The following is a 22442-nucleotide window of genomic DNA, read 5'->3' as shown; positions in this document are numbered from 1 at the left end:
AAGCTGTGCGTCGAGGTGAGTCCGACTATATCTAGCCGGAACCTCTCGACCTCGCACTAGCTCAGGCTCCTTCCCCTTCAGAGAGGTGACATTCCACGTCCCAAGAGCCAGTTTCTGTAGCCGAGGATCAGACCCCAAGGTCCCTCCGCCACCACCCAACTCACACTGCACCCAACCTCCTTGGCCCCTCCCATAGGTGGTGAGCCCATGGGAGGAGGACCCACGTTACCTCTTGGGCTGTGCCCGGCCGAGCCCCATGGGTGCAGGCCCGGCCACCAGGCGCCGCCATCGAGCCCCACCTCCAGGCCTGGCTCCAGAGGGGGGCCCGGTGACCCGCGTCTGGGCAAGGGAAAACGTCATCCACAATTTTTATTCTTCATTGGAGGTGTTGAACCGTTTTTGTCTCATCCCTCACCTAGGACCAGTTTGCCTTGTGTGGCCCTACCAGGGGCATAAAGCCCCGGACAACATTGCTCCTAGGATCATTGGGACACGCATACCCCTCCACCACGATAAGGTGACGGCTCAAGGAGGGTATAACAAAAGCCAGAACTAAATTAAATAAAAGCTGAAATTTTAAACCACGAACTAAATCAAAAGAAAAAACTTGTTGATGCCAATGAAAACAAGAATGAAATAAAAATGAAAATTAACTTTATAAAATAAAATAAAAACTTAAACTGAAATATCACTGGAGACCAGTATGCTCCTGGGTAACAAGTGTGTAACAGAGGAGACTTTAGCACACACATGACTGACCACTGAGTGACTCTCAGCCATATTCAGCCTATGGGAAGCAGCACATCCTCCCTCATGCCACCACCTGTGATTTGTTTCCATCTCACTCATGAGTACATTGTCTGAATCCACACACTTGTTAATTTTCATTCCATTGCCGTGATTATACAATGCTGATATGATCCACTGAGAGGCTGCAATTTCATTTCTCTTATTGCCACAAGAATGATCAGTTTGAAATCACCAGCATGTTTTCATATTAAAGCATCCCCTCATGAACCTGGGAATATGCATTTCAGACCTAATCGTATGTGAAACTCATTCTTGTCCTGCAAAGTGCCTCACGATGGAAGTTATTAGTATAAAATGAGTTGTGCTCTTGAACAAAAACAGAGAAAGCAGCCTGGGGGTGTTTTGGAAAACTATACATAGTGATAGTCCAGCAGATATAATCACCACACAAATGTAAAATGCATGCTATTTTGTAAGTACATGCACATAGATTTTATAAATAAAGTACAATGTAATGCAGGCACTCTAACAAAAACAGATTCACATCAAGCAGACATATACACCGTCCAACACGTGTTGTAAAGTGTATGAATGGAATTATTTTGGAGTCTACCATGTCATTTTATGTTGCAATGCACTGTGTTCTTGGTTTCTTTGTAAAACACCTTCTGATGCTACTCGCTGTAATAGTTGTTTAAAATAATAGCAATAATAATAATACTATTAGGCAGCACAGTGGTTAGCTCTGCTACCTCCCTGCATCCAGCATGGGGCGCTAGCTCCCTTGTTGGAATGAGTTCTTTTGTATTTCTGATATGTTACATAACCCGAAACTATATAGATATAATCTAAAAAGACGATACTTCTCCCTTAGTGATATGGCGGTAAGGAACCACATAGGAGAAATAACTTAGCTTTCTTTAATGACGGTTTACACTGCATAACAGACGAGGAAGCCATGACAAGACCTTTGGGTAGTGGGGGCCCGATGTGTAGAGTCTGCCATTTTCGTCGCTGCGTTGGAAGGATTTCCCAGATCAGATGACGGTATCTCCCATCTGTCCGTCGGCTTCAAAGGTGTGCCGGGTAATGTTCCAAGGCTTTATACTCTTTCTTCATGTACAGGTCCCCACTTAAGTGAATAATCCAATTCCAAACAAGGCAAAGAGAGGATACAATTTTATGCTAAGTTTGACACACAGAAATCATGCACTTTGCCCATTTCGCAGTTGTCTTCAACTTGTCTTGTCTTAAAATGCTGGGCCCCTGTAATAAATTTGGCTTTGTGTTAGCTGTAAATGTGAGAAGAAAAGAAAAGCAGATTTAAAATATTTGCACAGAGCACAGTGACATATTAAACTTATATTCTGATTACACTCCCAAATCCATTGTGGCTGGCTGCCATCTATGTAAAGTTTCCATGATATCTGAGTGGCTCTGTGGGTTTTCCAAAGATGTGCACATTTGGTTAACTGGCCCCACATAAGGATTGATATCTGACCTGCACCTAACGCTGTCCGGATAGGCTGCTCCTCAGTGAGCCCCAAACCAGATTAAGTGGATTTGAGAGTCTTATATAATAATGTTGATTAGATCTGTCCACCCATCTGTCCATTTTCAAATCCATTCATTCAGCTCAGGGTCACAGAAACACATCACCTTCTCACCTCCTCTCTCTCAGCTTTGGTTTTTCTTCAGCCCAACTCAAGTCTCAGTTTCACGCTCAAACTGACTATGAGGTGACTTTAAACCCTCTTACAGGGGACGCCAAACTCTAATCTAGTGCAAAGTTTTGACAAAAATGAACTGATCTAGCCAGTGGTGAAATTCTCTTGATAGGACCCTATTAGCTCACCCTCTGCTGATAGTTTACACTATCTGGGTAGCCTTCTATGTCAGTTACTTTTAGAACCTTCTGAGCAAAAATCAGAATTTCGTTTCTACCAAACCTTAGGTAGATGCTCGATCATATACTGTCACGTCCCTCTTCTCCGTACATGGACAACACAACTTGGACCAATGGAATGCATGCGGAGGCAGCCTGAGTGAATTAAAGAATTAAAGACAGAACAGTTCTCTTCGATGTTATGGGACTGCCGTGATTAACTAAAATATTGTCAAAACAAGTTTAGACAAATTAATGAAATCCATAAAACCAGCAGCCAAGGATCCAAGTAGGAATAACTGACTATGAAGTGACTTTAAACCGGTGATTCTCAACGTGGGGCACAATTGGATTTTTTAGGGGGGCAATTTGAGAATTTAGGTATGTTAACCAATTTATAAAATGAAACAACAGAAATTCACTGTTAAAAATTATAGAAAAAAATAAACAAATAATTTTTATCTTTTACAGAGACATTTATATATTTATATAAACATAGAAGGGATGGTGAAAAACCCTTTAAATTATGGTTTTACAACTGGCTTGGGTTTTTCTACTTAGAAATCATTTAACCTTTAAAATAATTGGAATTGTAACAATGATTATAACATTTTGCAATATAACAAAAATATAAAATGATGAAAATATTACAGAAAAAGCTGTCATTAAAGTTATTTTAAATTTATGAATATCCATCCATCCATTCATTATCCCATGGTGGCGCAGTGGTAGCGCTGCTGCCTCGCAGTTAGGAGACCTGGGTTCGCTTCCTGTGTCCTCCCTGCGTGGAGTTTGTATGTTCTCCCCGTGTCTGCGTGGGTTTCCTCCGGGCGCTCCGGTTTCCTCCCACAATCCAAATACATGCAGGTTAGGTGGATTGGCGATTCTAAATTGGCCTTGGTGTGTGGGTGTGTTTGTGTGTCCTGCGGTGGGTTGGCACCCTGCCCAGGATTGGTTCCTGCCTTGTGCCCTGTGTTGGCTGGGATTGGCTCCAGCAGACCCCCATGACCCTGTATTCGGATTCAGCGGGTTGGAAACTAGATGGATGGCATTCATTATCCAACCCGCTATATCCTAACTACAGGGTCACAGGGGTCTGCTGGAGCCAATCCCAGCCAACACAGGGCGCAAGGCAGGAAACAAACACCGGGCAGGACACCCACATAGCACAATTTAGGATCGCCAATGCACCTGACCTGCATGTCTTTGGACTGTGAGAGGAAACCCACACAGACATGGGGAGAACATGTTATCTCCAGGCAGGGAGGACCTGGGAAGCGAACCCTAGGTCTCCTAACTGCAAGGCAGCAGCACTACCCATTGCGCCACCGTATTTCAAAACTGTATTTGCTGTGTTTTCATATTACTTCATATTATATATTTTTTTTTTTTACAATTTCTTAGTGATTTCTTTGTCAGTACTTCAACTATCCTTTCCCTTTTTTGTTTCCATGTTCTTTGGAAGCTTGCTTAGACCAAATTAATGACATTATGGGCTTCCTCCATAAGATTAAGGTACAGTATATGTTACAGTGGGGGACATCATGATTTTAGAGAGGCCTAGGTAGGGCATGGCCAAAAAAAGGTTGGGAACCACTGCCTTAAAGCCTCTTACAGGGAACGCATTCAACCAAGCCAAAGAATTACGATTTTGAAAATGTACATGTGGAAATTATTAATAGACAACTGAAATGCAGAATAACCCAACAGAGGTTATTAGAAATACGTATGTGTGTTCAAGGTGACTGTATTCTTTTTATATCCCACAGTGCCTACCAGCTGGTGGTAAAGGAAGAGCGCAAACAGAAGGCCCGACGTGCAGCGGATGTCATCGAATGCTTTGCCATCCCAGTCAGCTTCAAGAATGCATCTGTTCTTGACTCGCCACACTACTTTGCAGCAGAACTGAAGCCCATAGACCTTGTGGCCATACAGCCATTCACAGTTGGAGACAACAAGACCTATAATGGATACTGGAATGCCCCTCTGTCACCCGTGAAGAGCTACAGCATTTATTTTCAGGCACTAAGCAGTGCCAACGGGGTAAGTGAGACGAGAGCCACGTGAATGCGGAGACTTGAAGTTTTAGATGAGGAATGAAGTCGACACCGATGTTGTATGTTCTGGGAAGCGGCCCACCACCTGGTCACATCTTTCTTCCTCAGGGCCTCAGCAGAACAGATGTAGCCACATTGTTCTGGTTCAGTTCTTGGTCTTTTATTAGCCACCTTGTTGTTTTTAGCCTGCATGAATCCTCACTGAGAAAGAGTGGCTGCCTAACACAAGGCCATCATGCGGCACTCGCAATCAGCGGCTGGCTGTCTTTAGTAGCAGGCACTAATTTATAATTATGTCCTAAATTTATGATCCAAGCTTCCGCCTTAATTGTGCTAATTAGATGTGTCCGTTCTCGGCAGTGTAGACTGCGCCATAATGACCATACTGCTATTGACTTTTGCTTTTAGAATCTCTGCAGGAGACAGGAGAAGGCTGTAATGCGTTGATTTTGTGGGGACCAAAATAAATAAGTCGTGACCTTTGTAGAGGAATGAATCATCATCTGTAAAGCCAAGCTTTTTGTCTTAAAAAAAACAAAATAATTAGCTGTCACAGCTACAGGTGCTTATTTACATGATGTAGCTACCCTCACCCAGCCTGCTTAAGGACAATGGGCCTAACTGGTAATAGGCAACAAAAGATGTTCATTGAATTCTGTGCTTAGGTACAAGAAGAAAAAAGAGTTTTCTATATACAGGTGATTGCAGGGTTCACAATGGCCATCTATTGCATTTTTTTATGACTTGTTTGGTTTGTGGATGATATTGTGGCATTGTCCTTAATTCTGCAGCCTGAAAGATTCAGAAGCGGTTTCACAGACTATGCGATGAATGGGATGCAAGTCCATACTGTACATACACGAACAATCCCCCACAGTGACAATTTAGAATCATCAATTAACCTAACATCAATGACTTGGGGAGAGAACCCGGGTATCTACAGTAGTGTGAACTCCACAGAGTATGCAAACACGACAAGAGACTGACTACTGGTGTTGGATCAGTACTACAATTTTGACTTTCGGACCTCAGTACCAATACTGAAAGAGTACCAAAGCCAATGACAGCTAACTTCCCTGTCTCACCCCAGCCTCCCTGTTGTACTGCACAATCGCCTTCTTCCCCGTAGCACTCAGGAGTGGACTGGGACTCAAAATTGTCCCGGGCATCCTTCAACGAGTTTGGAGATGAGATTGACCCATTCAGCCCATTATTCATTGTAATTTTCTTAAAATTTGTGATGAGGAGTCTGTACGCTGCTTGCTGTGAGCCTATGATATGAACTCTATCTAAACTGTTAATCTGTACACTGTTGTTTTGACACAACTTAAAATTTGACGACATGCTTAGAAATAACAGTTAATGAAAAATAAAAATTTAGTAAATACAGCTTACATGTTCCGTCCTAATATGAAAAATTCCTATCCTGTGCTTTATTACTTTATTTCATCATACTAATAATCACAGCTGAAAACATTAATTATCACTCACGCTGACAACCAGGGAACAATAAAATGAATAATACATAATCTTAACTAATTATTAGTACCAAAGAATTGAAATACTAGATATGAGATAAAATAAATTGCAATAATGTATATGCTAACCGAAATGTAGCGGTATTGAAACAGAAATCGGCAAAAGGCAGTTTTGACCAAATTTTTTGCTGCAATGTTGTTTACTGACAACTAAAACAAACTGAAGACGTAATACGGTGTATTATATATGACTATACAGGGTGGTCCAGATGTAATTATGCAGATCCAGATCATCTGGATGACTTTGATTTATGCGGGGATGATTCCAGTTTGGTGCGAAGATGATTCTTCATGTCGTCAGTTCACACACTTCTCAATGGTCTGGGATTTTTCGGGTGATTTTCTATGTAATAAACTTAATAAGTTATAGCGTAATGAAAATTGCATAATTAGATCTGGACCACACTATATAAATCGCAGTACCGGACAGATAATGTTTAGTAGTTTAGAAAATTAATTTTAATGTCAAACCGTAACCAGTACATAAAATGTATTTAATGAAACAGCTGGCCCGTGACCAGAACAGAGTCCACAGCCCACCGGGCATTGCCCAAATGCACTAATGGCCAGTCCACCCCTGGTTGCACTGCATAATGGCGTGCCTACTTTTTCTTGCTGCACTCAGAGTCAATGCAAACACCTTTGAATTGCCCAGTGTGTCAAAGGGCATTGGTCCTTGTGGAGTCTCCACCACATCAAAGAGCCTTGTTGGAGTGTTTGTCCCATGTGGAGTTTGCAATGCATTAAAGAGTGGAAGAATGAAAAGCTGATCAGAGGGTCTTTGAAAATAATAGTAAAGGTCCGGGACCAAAAATCCCAATATGCTGATGCTGCTCCATTCAAAAAATTGGGTTTTTCGGTCCTTCTTCAGTATTGATGTACCATGCAACCCTACTCTGTCACTGTGCTGCCCATTAGTTATTACGCTAAACTCTAATCAAGTGCAAAGTTTTGACTAGAATGAACTGATCTGGCCATTGGTGAAATTCTCTGATAGGACCCTAATAGCTCACCTTTTATTTGATTTGATTACATTAATGTTTAAGTTGAGATTTACAAGAAATATTTTAACTGCTACTATGTAAAGGGAATACTGCTGTTAAAAAGCACCTTATTTGTTTAAAGTGTTTGCTAACCAAATACACGCAATACACTACTTTTGAGTTCATTATTGAATTTTGCACATAACAATGTGATTGTTGTGACTGTCTGCGATTAATCGCTGACAATCATGCAATTAATCGCGATTAAAAATTTTAATCACTGAGCAGCACTAATTTTTATATTTATACAAAGTATTTTAGTTATGAAAATTTTCAAAGGAGCAGCTTTACTATTATTTTTTATTAATGGCATAATAACTGTAAAAATTGTGAAATAGTAATAAAATAATATTAACTAAATGCAGACAATCAATCCCAAGCAATTCAATGCCCGAAAAAACATTCCACATCTAACAGCATCATTCAGAAATGAAGGAGAGAAACAGGGTGCAAATCTCTGTCAGAAAGAACCATGCCCAGTAAACGCAGCCAGAAACTGGGAAACGCACATGGATTTAGACCAGAGACTCATCTCCCCACCAGAAATTGCTAGCACCAACCTGACCGGATATGATCCTCTGGTCTAAATCCCATCAGAGTGTCTTCATCATAGAACTTTCCATCCCATGGGAGGATACGGTAGTGGAGGCCTACGAACGGAAAAAGCTGTGCTATTCAAACCTCTCAGCAGAAGCAGAAGGTTGTGCCTGGAAAGTAAAGATTCACCCCATGGAGGTGGGATGCAGAGGCTTTGAAGCCAGCTCTACTGTAAGGTTAATTAAGGTGCTAGGGATCAGAGGGCAGGCCCAAAGGAAAACAGTAATAGCACCTTCTGATGCAGCCGAAAAGTGCAGCCACTGGTTGTGTTTAAAGAGAGGAGAGAGGACGCCCTTAGACTCAAGCCTGTGGTTGGCCTCTCTTGTGAGGCCAAAGCACCCAGGGATGCCAAGAATCACAAATGAAGATGGGGCTTAAGGCAGCATTTCTCAACCTTTAAGTATTTGCGACCCGAGTTTTCGTAACAGTTTTAATCGCGCCCCCACTAACATTTTTTTGAAATGTAGATGCATATTTTACTATACCTGCTTAACTTTTATTGACATTTATCTAACTCTATATTTATTGTTCTAGTATCAGAATGTAGTTTTAAGTTAATTTGTTTTGGTTTCAACAGATGTTTTTTTCATATTTTTGATTCTTGTTTTCTTTTTTTCACATCTTCGCGCCCCCTTTTTGTTACTTCGCGCCCCCCTAGGGGCCCACCACACAGGTTGAGAACCACTGGCTTAAGGGCATCTACCCCTAATAGCCACCAATAGAATCCCACTCAAGTAACTGGGGTTATACTGTCCAGTCCAATAAATAATTTTTAAAAATGCTGCTGATTATTATGTCACTGAAAAGAATCAATAAATATTATGTTGATTATAATGTAATGATGAGAGACAGTGTCTGCAGCATCAAAGGTCCAGGAAGCAAATTTTGCCATCTTAGTTCAGTGAGTGCCAGTGTGAAGTCTGGCGATTCTTCATGTGTCTACGTTCATTTTAGGGTTATTGGCAAATCTAAATTAGCCCCTGTAACACAAGACAAAAGAGATTATAAAGAGTTAGTGAACCCTATATAAATGTTGATAAAACAGCAGACACGAATTCACAATAATCGTGAGTCCAAAAGATGGCCTATCTTCCGGTTGTAGGTCTGGATGCAGGTGGATGGACACAGGAAGTGATGTCATTGGCATTAAAGCTGTCAATCTTCTGATCTGTAGAACGAGGAAGAGAAAAGGCATTAGCACACAGCGGCCATCAGTATAACCCTTTTGCTTTCCCTATGCACATGACACCCTTTACGAGTGTGTGTGCATGTGAGACTTGAGATAGACTGGTGCCCTGTCCAGGTTTGCTCTCTTTTTTTTGGAACCTAATGCTTCTGGGATGGGATCTGGCCCATTGTGTCCATGAATTGGAGTACAGTGCATCCGGAAAGTATTCACAGCGCATCACTGTTTCCACATTTTGTTATGTTACAGCCTTATTCCAAAATGGATTAAATTCATTTTTTTCCTCAGAATTCTACACACAACACCCCATAATGACAATGTGAAAAAAATTTACTTGAGGTTTTTGCAAATTTATTAAAAATAAAAAAACTGAGAAATCACATGTACATACGTAAGTATTCACAGCCTTTGCTCAATACTTTGTCGATGCACCTTTGGCAGCAATTACAGCCTCAAGTCTTTTTGAATATGATGCCACAAGCTTGGCACACCTATCCTTGTCCAGTTTCGCCCATTCCTCTTTGCAGCACCTCTCAAGCTCCATCAGGGTGGATGGGAAGCGTTGGTGCACAGCCATTTTAAGATCTCTCCAGAGATGTTCAATCGGATTCAAGTCTGGGCTCTGGCTGGGCCACTCAAGGACATTCACAGAGTTGTCCTGAAGCCACTCCTTTGATATCTTGGCTGTGTGCTTAGGGTCGTTGTCCTGCTGAAAGATGAACCGTCACCCCAGTCTGAGGTCAAGAGCGCTCTGGAGCAGGTTTTCATCCAGGATGTCTCTGTACATTGCTGCAGTCATCTTTCCCTTTATCCTGACTAGTCTCCCAGTTCCTGCTGCTGAAAAACATCCCCACAGCATGATGCTGCCACCACCATGCTTCACTGTTGGGATGGTATTGGCCCGGTGATGAGCAGTGCCTGGTTTCCTCCAAACGTGATGCCTGCTATTCACACCAAAGAGTTCAATCTTTGTCTCATCAGACCAGAGAATTTTGTTTCTCATGGTCTGAGAGTCCTTCAGGTGCCTTTTGGCAAACTGCAGGCGGGCTGCCATGTGCCTTTTACTAAGGAGTGGCTTCTGTGTGGCCACTCTACCATGCAGGCCTGATTGGTGGATTGCTGCAGAGATGGTTGTCCTTCCGGAAGGTTCTCCTCTCTTCACAGAGGACCTCTGGAGCTCTGACAGAGTGACCATCGGGTTCTTGGTCACCTCCCTGACTAAGGCCCTTCTCCCCAGATTGCTCAGTTTAGATGGCCGGCCAGCTCTAGGAAGAGTCCTGGTGGTTTCGAACTTCTTCCACTTACGGATGATGGAGGCCATTCTGCTCATTGAGACCTTCAAAGCAGCAGAAAGTTTTCTGTAACCTTCCCCAGATTTGTGCCTCGAGACAATCCTGTCTTGGAGGTCTACAGACAATTCCTTTGACTTCATGCTTGGTTTGTGCTCTGACATGAACTGTCAACTGTGGGACCTTCTATAGACAGGTGTGTGCCTTTCCAAATCATGTCCAATCAACTGAATTTACCACAGGTGGACTCCAATGAAGCTGCAGAAACATCTCAAGGATGATCAGGGGAAACAGGATGCACCTGAGCTCAATTTTGAGCTTCATGACAAAGGCTGTGAATACTTATGTACATGTGCTTTCTCAGTTTTTTTTATTTTTAATAAATTTGCAAAAACCTCAAGTAAACTTTTTTCACGTTGTCATTATGGGGTGTAGTGTGTAGAATTCTGAGGAAAAAATTGAATTTAATCCATTTTGGAATAAGGCTTTAACATAACAAAATGTGGAAAAGGTGATGCGCTGTGAATACTTTCAGGATGCACTGTATGTGGCTTTGAAAGAATGATGAGTACTGTAGTAAAAACAAGGCTATTAAAGAAGTCAAATCTATATATATTCAGAATAATGGTGGCAATGTTTTTATTGTGCTCAGTATTATTAACACCAGTGTTTATGGTAAGGATAAAAATGATTCTAATCATGATGAAAAAAAAGATCATACATCTTCATGATGGTGGTGATAATAACCATGTTTCAAACACAGGGAGGAATTGCCATACATAATGCTTTAGACTAATGATGTGGATGATGCTTATTATCTCTATCTGCAGTGTTCTCTGTATCTCTATGAAAGTCTTCAATTTTTTTTTAATGCATGATATTATTTTAATTGCAAATATGACTGTGAGCAAAGTGCCAGTAATGATAATTCATATTTTAACGATAACAAGAAAGATTAATTTCAGACAGAAGATAAATGTGCCTGCTCACCTGTGTTGCCTTCTTTAGGTAATCCGCAGTCCAAGTGGTGTAATGTCTTAACCTTTGTCTCCTCTTCGGGGTGTCATATTCTCTGCATTAACTCCTTTAAAGTATTTGGACTTTTATTAGTATTTTGGCTCAGAATGCATGTTTTTGACTATCACTGCGCTCGACACTCCTCTTCTAGACTTCCAGTTTTGTTAAACAGTCGTGTACCTGCTAAACTCAGCAATTGTTGCAGTTGTGCGCATCTTTCAACTGCTTTTCCTGCTCTTTTGTGACTAGCGCTTGGAGTGATGGATGGCAGAAACCCCCCACACGCACGCATACGCTGAATTTGATTTAAGACGACTTGACAAGCTGTCAGCGCCTTTGTAGACCAAAACATAGACTGCCTCTCTGCTTTTTATGAGTGACGCGGCCCTGTCATGCCTGTCCCCGCTGCCAAGCTGGCAGAGAGAGCTGACTCACATCGACTGCTCAGTTTCTCTCCAGTCATGTTCAGTCACTTCTTGTTTGGCAGAGATCATATGGAGTGCAGGGAAGTGCAACGGCTTGTGAAAAGGGTGTAACGGCACCAGCTACTTTAATTCACACAGAGAGGCTGATTCCAAGTGTCTGCCAGGGGGCGGTTGGGTACCCTCTGTGATTTGGCATTGACACTTCTTCTCCTGAAATTTCATGTTGGGAGCTTACAATACAACTGGCAGACTTCAACAAGAACTCCAAGTTATTACTAAACTTTTGTTTATTGATTTGAACTTTTTTGGGTACTGTCTGTTGATATTTCTAAAGAATAAAATGTGTCACCCCCGTGACCCTGTAAGTTATAGCGGATATAGCGAGTTGGATAATGGATGGATGGAAAATGGGTCACTCTCAAAAAGTAAGCAGTCTTCTTAAGTTAATGGCATGGATGTCAAATGCCCTATACAGACAGGAGTTGCCACATTTCTTCATGTGACACCATAGGGTCCTTGTAGTAGGAAAATCAGACCTTTAAAAATAAAGCTCTGCCAGAGTGAAGTCTAAAATTTCTGTCATCTAAATGTGTCAGACTTCAAAGAAGGAAAGCTAAAGGAATGGACTTTGAAATACAATACAAATATTAAAATAAAACAAGCATCTTAGACTCATGAATTTGATTTCTGAATATACTTGATTAGTAAATGCAGTAGACATTAGAATGAAATTCAAATGCATTAGCATTGCAGGACATTGCATTCTGGATACATGGATCTGTGAGTATGTGACACCAAGGTGGTAATGCTTCATGATCTGAAGATACAACCAGGTGATTTCCCCAACATTTTTTATTAAAAAGAAAAGATAATAAAATTTGACAAGGTGACATTCCCAAGGGAGAAGATGTTGCACTGGACCAGGCTGTAAAAATAAACTAGCCCTGATGCCAAGACTTGATATGCTGTTGGGAACAGTTTCTGAGATTGCACCTGAACATTAATACTGAGATCTGAAATTTCAAATGAGTGAAGACAGTGGGATCTAATAGGGTCAACCTTCAAATAAATCAAGACGATGAAGAGTGTGATCTGATTTTACTGAACCTCAGAGAAGAGATCATGAGGACTGAAGAAAGATGCCAGTATCTGATTCTCAAAATTTAAAAATGTGAGGTCTGACAAGATCTGATTCTAAGGATTTTGTCTTGCACTAATATCTGAAAAGTAAAAGCCTTATAGTAATAAAATGTTCCCATTGGAATGTAAATTATAGTCAGGCTACAAGACACTGAAAACAGGAGCCGACTTAAAACTAAGCCTTAGATGGCAAGGATCTGACAGACTCAGATCCCAATGAATTAATCAACAGCATACTACAAACTGTTGGACTTACCAAAAAAAATCATTAGCAAAGATGAGGTGAGCACAAGAAGGTAAAGCTTCAATATTTTAAGGTCAGACTCCAGTACATCCTTGGTGGAACCTGATATATTCATATCCTAAAGATTTAAAGCAACGGGATAATGAGATTTGTAAGAATTAGATTCCATCTTTCCTCAAAGCTGCTTCATCCATTTCAAAGTCATGGGCACCAGAGCCCATTCCTGCAGCATTTCATATAAGGAATCAAACATGGATGGGTTACCAATCCAATGCAAGGACAACTCACACAAAAATGCTCGTGTCTAACATGGATGGAAAGCTGTGTTGTGAATAGAAGATGCTGGCATCTAACAGAAGGAGCCTTCATTGAAGTAAAGTTGTGTTATGAAAAGAAGGTCAAACTCCTGATAATGTAGCTGCCTTATATTTGTCACCGTGTAATTACAATCAAATGTCAGCATCTCATCAGTCAGAGTAAAGTTGCAGGATTATAATGCAATGAAGGAAAGCTGAAGAATCCAGAGCTAACAGAACCTCAGTTCATTCATTTCAATATTAGTGTTGCAATCAATTCAGTGAAAACGTTCAGGGGCTTTGTCGTTGTATGTTTGTCCTTAAACCAGTCGTCTACAAAGGCTAATAAGGCTGACCAGTCCTTGTATTCTAAACCTCTTGGTGGATGTGATGCTCGAATGTATTGCTCAAATTTAACTGCCAACTTGCTTTTTGCGTTATATTTTCAATAAAATAAGTGTACTTTTTGGACTGGCCATTCTTTTGCTCCCCCATTTCTTTTTATGGATCCTTATTCTCCAATTCACTACTTGCTACCATTTTTGCCTTTCCTTTAGTTTCCTCTTCTAGGTCATTGATGTTTCCGTCTGACAATAAGACCAAGAAGATATGTAAAGAAACTATAAAAGAACGCTCAATTAGTTTGGCTAAACGGTGCCCTTTAGATACTCAGATCAGTTAAAGGTACACAATGGTCAGTCAGCTCTTAAAGACAGGGCTCCAAGTAACTCAAAGTTGGCACATTTTGGAAAAATAAAAAAAAGTACCAGCTAGTGGCAGGAAGCCACCTACTTAACAAAATCAAAGAGCTGTAAACGGAATCCAGTGGGAGAGGAGGTGCAGTTCCCATCGGTGGTACAATTCAGCAGACCTCAGTAGAAATCAATACGCATGTTTGTTGAAATGAATTATGTAGCACCCTGGAACTGCTAAAGATGTCACGTCAAAAAGGAAGCAAATCGATCGAGGACCTTCGCCGCTTGTTTCAACGCACCAATTGATGTCAGATGAGTTTTCCCACCGAGAGATGACCAGGAGAAGAGGGGTTGGCCAGTGTTGTGAATATATTTGTGTTGCCTGGTTAAGGTCCAAGTTCAGACCCGCTGTGTTAGCTGAAAGGAGACTCCTTAATTCTTTGCTTCTTTGTAATTGGAAAGCGCCTGACCTAATGGGCTGGACATTTTGCAGTCCTAGGTGTTAAGCTGGTATGTTAATATGTTATTCAGTGTTGAAATGTCTCAAGTAATTTTTTTAATGCCACTTTCTTGGTTTAACAAATCAGAACTGTATAGTTCCTAAAAGCTTGACAAGTTTAAAAGGTATAGAAATGCAACCAAAATGTGTCAGTCAGTCAGTAGCCAACTCGCTATATCCTAACACAGGGTCACAGGGGTCTACTGGAGCCAATCCCAGCCAACACAGGGCGCAAGGCAGGAACAAATCCCCGGGCAGGGTGCCAGCTCACCACAGGACACACACACACACACACACACACCAAGCACACAAAAGGGACAATTTAGGATCGCCAATGCACATAACCTGCATGTCTTTGGACTGTGGGAGGAAACCCACGTAGACACGGGGAGAACATGCAAACTCCACGCAGGGAGGACCCGGGAAGCGAACCGTGGTCTCCTTACTGCAAGGCAGCAGCGCCACCATGCTGCCCTCAACAAAATATGTACTAAATATAAAAGAGTCAAGAGAAACTGGATTAAGCTGATCCTTTGCTGATTCAACATTCAGTTCTGGATCACAGGGCACCGAAAAATATTCTGGTGGTCTCAGGTAAAAGGCAGCACCCAGTTCCAGTCAGACGGACTGCAGGTACACACACTCATGTAACTCACGCTAGGCCAAACTAAAGTCAGTATTTAACTTACCGTGGATGAAGTAACCCCAAAATTTTAAATATATAAGTATAAGTATAATAAGTAAGTATAGGATCTACTTAGGGAGTCAAGACTGGATGGCTGTCAGAAGACAGGGTCTGTTAAAGCCCACTGAGGCATTCCTTGTGTAATTTTGGGTCGTATAAGAAAAAAAAATGGATGCTGTTGGCAAATGCGGAGTGTGTGCAAAGTTTATAAAGACAGTGTCTGAGTTGGGATCTGAACCGGGACTCTTGGAGGTGAGGGCCGGCATTTCCTTACACTGCATCACCATGCTGTTCAGCACTTGGAAGCTTTCTTTAAAAGTAGAAATAATGTAATAACAACCCTAAAATCTGCCCTGGCCCCCCCATACCTTTCAAATGAGATCCTTCGTAACAAACCATTGACTCCACCACACTACTCCAGCTGCATTACTGTAAGTTTGTGGGTATTTGGAAATTAATTCTGCACTGATAACATCGAGTTTCTACTATACAATGGCAGTATGGCAGACTTTTAATGTGGCTATTTGTCCCAAAATATTTGGAAAAGTTTCTAAGGTGGATCTAGTGTTGCTAGTTCTTCCTTTCATACAAGGATTTTAACTTGTCTATTAAATTAATACAATGGTGTTTCACTGGTGACAGTTAATGAAGCGTTTTTTTTAATTTGAGAGAATGAAGACTCTTGCTTGTTGTGGCTGGCTCATTAAGGGGTACCGTATTTTAGTTTGATGAGAAGAATGACTAACGACCAAAATTTGAAGTGCTCCCACCATAAAAAAAACAATTCTGTAAAGGTATCAGAACCTAACTGGAGCAGTGCCCAAGCAGGATAGGAAGCCATGGGCAACAGTCATCTCATACTTCATGTGTATGAGGACCTCTAATATTGTCTGAGGACAAAATGGTGACATTCTGACATCAAGTTACACCACCTCACTTGTCCACACAGTTGTCTGCAGTCCTGTAAGTTCTTTCATCTGCAGAGACTTGTTTGCTTTGACTGTACATGAGCTGCAAACTTCACATTAGGACGCAGCAGAGATGTGCGTGTAAAATGTGTGAGAACAATTGTGCAAGGAAAACCATCTTGCTTGTGTGTGCCTTTCAGAAGGGTACGATTTCTGTCAGATGAACTGATTTGGCCCTTATTGTAAGGATAGCATCTAGTGTCAAAAAAGAAAGAAAAAATTCTTTATTTCTTTGTAGAGAAAAGCCAAGCAAAATGACACCTTTTATTGGCTAACTAAAAAGATTACAATATGCAAGCTTTCGAGGCAACTCAGGCCCCTTCTTCAGGCAAGATGTAATATTTCTTTGGAAATTTTGGTATAGAAAGCCATTCCTAACTTTCTATTATCATTATCATTCAGTCTTCACATAGAATGCCAGAAGGAGTTGCATTGCATCTTTGTGGACCTGGAGAAAGCATATGACGGGGTGCTTCGAGAGGAGCTGTGGTATTGTATGAGGAAGTCAGGAGTGGCACAGAAGTATGTAACAGTTGTACAGGATATGTACGAGGGAAGTGTGACAGTGGTAAGGTCTGCGGTAGGAGTGACAGATGTATTCAAGGTGGAGGTGGGATTACATCAGGGATCGGCTCTGAGCCCTTTCTTATTTGCAACGGTGATGGAGATGTTGACAGACGAGATTAGACAGGAGTCCCCGTGGACTATGATGTTTGCTGATGACATTGTGATCTGTAGCGATAGTAGGGAGCAGGTTGAGGAGACCCTGGAGAGGTGGAGATATGCTCTAGAGAGGAGATGAATGAAGGTCAGTAGGAACAAGACAGAATACATGTGTGTAAATGAGAGGGAGGTCAGTGGAATGATGAGGATGCAGGGAGTAGAGTTGGCGAAGGTGGATGAGTTTAAATACTTGAGCTCAAACAGTACAAAGTAATGGGGACTGTGGAAGAGAGGTGAAAAAGAGAGTGCAAGCAGGGTGGAATGGGTGGAGAAGAGTGTCAAGAGTGATTTGTATCAGACAGGTATCAGCAAGAGCGAAAGGGAAGGTCTACAGGATGGTAGTGAGACCAGCTATGTTATATGGGTTGGAGACGGTGGCACTGACCAGAAAGCAGGAGACAGAGTTGGAGGTGGCAGAGTTACAGATGCTAAGATTTGCATTGGGTGTGACGAGGATGAACAGGATTAGAAATGAGTACATTAGAGGGTCAGAGAGGCGAGATTGTGTTGGTTTGTACATGTGCAGAGGAGAGATGCTGGGTATATTGGGAAGAGGCTGTTAAAGAGGGAAAAGAAAAAGAGGAAGGCCTAAGCGAAGGTTTATGGATGTGGCGAGAGAGGACATGCAGGTGATGGGTGTGACAGAGCAAGATGTAGAGGACAGAAAGATATTGAAGAAGATGATCCGCTGTGGCAACCCCTAACAGGAGCAGACGAAATAAGAAGAAGATTCAGTCTTCACATGGAAATTTTTACATTTTATATTCACAATAAAAATATGTTGTTAAATGTGACAAGATTTTTCCATTCTTTTCCAGAGATGGTGACATATTTCAGGAGAAAAAAGTCTGTTGTAAATGATCAGTGTCATTTGTGCAAATTGTGGTATAGCGGAAATCATATTTTGGGGTCCCCCCTACAACAGAAAAAAAAATTATTTTTATTTACATTATTTTGACATTCCAAAAATACTTTGTTTGGCCGTCAGAATCCAGGACCCCAAACTTGCTGGAGCCAGTAGTGCTGCTAGCACAGATTGTGCCCAAAGAGGAGACCCTTGGAACTCATTTTTCCTCCTAAACTGATGCATTAATTCCCACAACAGCTGTTGTTCTCTGACAGATAATTAGCCTTGTCTGTCGTCAGTGCCCTGTGTGAACGCAGTCTTCTGTTTCTAACAGCCGGCACCCTTCGTAGATGCTGTTGGCACCCTCAGTCCTCGGTCTACTCAGCCGTTTCGGTCACTTTGAGCTTGAAGGGCATTGTACAGTTAGTTGCTTGGTAGGGTTGGTAGGGTGGAGTAGGTTTGATAGGACAAGAGAACTGAAAAGCGCAAGCTTGATTCAAATGTGAGACAGTATGGCCCAAACAAACTATGCCCATTTTAACAGGCCACCATACTGTCTTAGTGTTCAGCAGGTAAGGCTATTCAAAGCCATCTTAAGTGAGTTGCAGAAGAGAGGAAGGACAATGAGGTGTGAAAATGAAAAAAACAGACAAACTGCAGACTAAAGGCTCACAGGCCCAAGCAACTGGCAGAACAGAATATGCAGACCCTTTGAGTGGCACTCACGGCTAAACTCTTTTGACACTTATGCAAATCCTTAAACTGCCAAGCATGCCACACTGCCCACTGCCTTGTGCTCTGCATGGCTGTGCCCAGCTAAGCTATACTCTTCAGCACATCATCAAGCAGTCAGAGGAGCAACAAACATCTTTTTGGGATGTATGGGAGGAAAAAAAACACATGCAGTTGAAGGGAGAACATGCATATACCAGTCAGACATCACCTGGACATGGGATTTAAAACCATTGTATGGCTGAGAGGCGGCAGTAGTGCTGTCTACTGCTCCTCCTTGCTACCTATAAATTTAAAGATAATTTTGTGATGCTATTAACTACAGTGAATGATAACTTGCTCAGAAGTCCATCTGTAGAAAACCCACCAATCCCGTGCTTCAGCTGGGACAGAACACAGTTCCAGTAGACCCCCAAGCCTGATCACGAAGTATGTTCAAAACAGCTCAGCAGATGCCGCTCACTATGTCATTTCTGTTAAACTGCATTCATTCATTCTTTCTCCCAGACCTACTTATCCAATTTAGGGCCACCCTGTAAATTGTTCCTGTAAAACTGGTCTGAGTTCCTGTTGGTTTGAGTAGCTAGAGCTATAAAGTGGTCTGTACCACTTCCCAGAATCTCACAGAAGAGTGTGGGCCAGCGTTAGGGCAAGTGCCAAAGAAGGACAGTGCCACCTGACTAGGGGTTCCACGATGCAAAAAATGTTTTACCAATTTATATGAGTAGATAAACCAGAAGTAATCTAGGATTGGATTTTTTTTTTTTTTCATAGTTTGCAATCCTTTGCTTCATTTAATATAACGTACATGCCATATCATCCACCCACATTAACACTGCTTGCAACACTTTAATATTTATTCCTCCTTTAGCTTTCAGAAATGTGTCTTTCACATTGACAGCTAATTGGTTTCCGTTTTTAGTGGAGCTGAGATTTATTCATTTTCCATTTTTTCCACCTTGGCCAGTGTCACAAAGCACAAAAACGTTTCTCATATCAGTGTCAGATCAGTTTAGTGGGATCATCAAAAACATTGTCCACCACCTGCTCAGATAAACAAAGAACTGGTAACGGTCCCCAAGGCTTTACATGTACCTGCCTTGCAGTACCCGGACATTCTCAGGTCTTCTTCTTGTCCAGCATGTTCCTCACTCTAAGCTGAGGCCTCTCTCCTCACTTTTCTTAGGGCAGTCCCCCAATTCTGCTATAGTCACCTTTCATAGTGAAAAATAAAAATAAAAGAAGTTAAACTGCACTCTTTTTCCAATTAAGAGCATTTACGTAGCTAACAGATACTACAAGGAAATTGACTAATCAACTAATAAAGAAGGAAAATGAATTTTAATCACTGCAAAACAAATTAAATGACACAAATTAGTTTCACACACCTACAGTGTTCTTTTGATTGTTATTTAATTGTTTTCTTTATTGTATTCTTATTTTTTATTGTGGGCTGTTATGTATCATTTTGTACTCATTTTAGTATTCCATTATATGAAATGTTTGACATTTTCTTTTGCTGTTATGAATTGTGTGCCAGTTTCTGAGCCGTCCTTTAATTTGCTGTGGACTGACGGTTTCTATGGCTGTTTATGACTGCATGGATGATATTGGACTTCCCAATTGTTACAGATTTTGCTAGTGGAAAGCAGTTTTCTATTAGAATGTTTACACATAATCTTTGAATTTCATTTACATTTACTTATTTGGCTGACACCTTTATTCAATATTTAAGATACGATTGGTTACATTACGTTTGGTTTTCCAATTAGAGAACAGGCCGCTCAAGTGACTTGCTATGGGTCTTTCCTTTAGGTTTTTCACACCCATCATAAATATTCAGTCTTTAGTGATAAGTTATGCTGCAGCACATTGATAGTGGGCTTTAATGATCATTTTGCTGTGGGTCATTCATTATGATTTTCCCACAAGGTTGTTCCCGCATCTCCTGTGCTCTGCAGTTTCTAGTTTTACTCCAGTCCACCCATTCTATTGTCAGGCATATCCAGCTGTTAGTCATTGCCCACCCTCTCAGATTCCTTACCCACCAAGTCACAAATTGAGAGAAGATGCTTTGACTCTTTTCTGATTGGTTTGAAGGTGACACGGTCCAAAACAAAACTCATGTGCAATGACAGTTGGTTTGTCAAAATGTCAGTGAATTCCTGTCATTGGATCATCAATATTCAACCTTGCGCGTTCCTCTAATTCTGAGTATTTGAATAGCTTTGCCCAACAAATGTATTCTTTTTGACAACTTTGTAAGGTTTAGCTTTTATTTATTTACTTCAAAAACTGCCCAGTAATGCAATGTATTGTTATCTAATACACCGAAACTCAAATAAAACTCTGAGGGTCAGTCTGATCATAGTGATAATCTGAATGAACACAATCCTTAAACTGCCACATACTTGGGGGGTTAATGGATCCCTGGACCCCAAATATTTTTGTGCTGCTACAGCAGCCTGTGTTAATATTGTTATTAGAATGTTTGGTACATTCCTACCTCCACCCCCTATTTAATTAATACATATTAGTATGTCCCTAGCTTCCTTTTTGCTATTGGCTCTGCTTTACCATCCGCCATATTGTATTTTGGGTTAAGGAAATTATCATCCTTTTTTTTATCTTCGAGTTGTCAATGGTTTGTCATGTCCTAATACTTGTATGACTTCTTGCCAGAAATCTGTATTAAAGCAGTGGTTCTCAACCTGTGGGGGGCCCCCCTAGGGGGGCACGAAGATGTGAAAAAGAAAACAAGAATCAAAAATATGAAACAAACATCTGTTAAAACCAACACAAATTAACTTAAACTACATTCTGATACTAGAATAATAAATATAGAGTTAGATAAATGTCGATAAAAGTTAAGTAGGTATAATAAAATATACATCTACATTTCAAAAAAATATTCGGGGGGGGGCGCGATTATAACTGTTATGAAAACTCGGGTCACAAATACTTAAAGGTTGAGAAACGCTGTATTAAAGTATACGGATTCTGGTGAGTAAAACTATCTGTCCAAGTTTCGATACAACCAGCGGGGCGATGTACACTCCATATGTACTGGGTCTTGGGAGAGGAGTCTCGCTAATACGGCATTCGGGGACGGAATAACCTTTTTGCTCCACTTTTAAAGTAAATGTCACATTGCACCAAGAAAAAGTGAAATTTGAATGGAACACATATTTTTTCATGCAAAGAGCATCACAATTACTGCAACGCTGATCATTTTACAGACTGCCAATGAACTGTAAAACATATAAAAAAACTACAGCAACAATCTATTATTAGAGGTTGGTCTAGATCTAATTATGCAGATCCAGATCGTCTGGATGACTTTGATTTATGCGGGGACGATTCCAGTTTGCACACTTCTCCCGGGTTTTTTGGGTAATTTTTTTATGTAATAAACTTAATAAGTTATAGCGTAATGAAAATTGCATAATTAGATCTGGACCACCCTATATACAGTATGTACAAGGCGCACCTGACACCATTGACGAAATTCAGTAAATCACCGAGCTAAATGCGCTTGAACTGGCTGCATGCAAGCACACAGAGGCCAACGCTGATGCTGACAGGCTAGTCTAGTGCAACAGCTGAATCCCAGGGACAGTGATGCTGCAGTGCTGCAGGGGGCGGCAGTGGTCAGGAGCTGGCTACTCAACGAATACACAGCACGGACTGGTCAGCTCCGGCGTGCTGGTAAATTGCACTGGGAACCGACTATAATATATAATAAGGGTTAATAGAATGTGAAATGAATTATTATCTCTTGTACTGCGAGTTCATCTGTTGAGAAAAGTACCATTAATGATCTTAA

The 22442-nt window shown here is 41.2% G+C and overlaps 1 protein-coding gene across 11 annotated transcripts in view; it reads left to right on the top strand.

The window, feature by feature from the left end:
• Positions 1–22442, top strand: part of ptprt (protein tyrosine phosphatase receptor type T) — a 612567-nt gene that overhangs the window by 362311 nt on the left and 227814 nt on the right. For all 11 annotated transcript variants that reach the window (XM_039734414.1, XM_039734417.1, XM_039734416.1 and 8 more), the window contains exon 12: positions 4405–4678. In XM_039734414.1, coding sequence (XP_039590348.1) covers positions 4405–4678 — 274 coding nt within the window. The remainder of the gene's footprint in view (positions 1–4404; positions 4679–22442) is intronic.

Source organism: Polypterus senegalus, chromosome 14, assembly GCF_016835505.1.
Source record: "Polypterus senegalus isolate Bchr_013 chromosome 14, ASM1683550v1, whole genome shotgun sequence".
Lineage (NCBI taxonomy): Eukaryota > Metazoa > Chordata > Cladistia > Polypteriformes > Polypteridae > Polypterus > Polypterus senegalus.
Note: the sequence above shows the minus strand (reverse complement) of the source record. Positions and strands in the feature narration are given on the sequence as shown.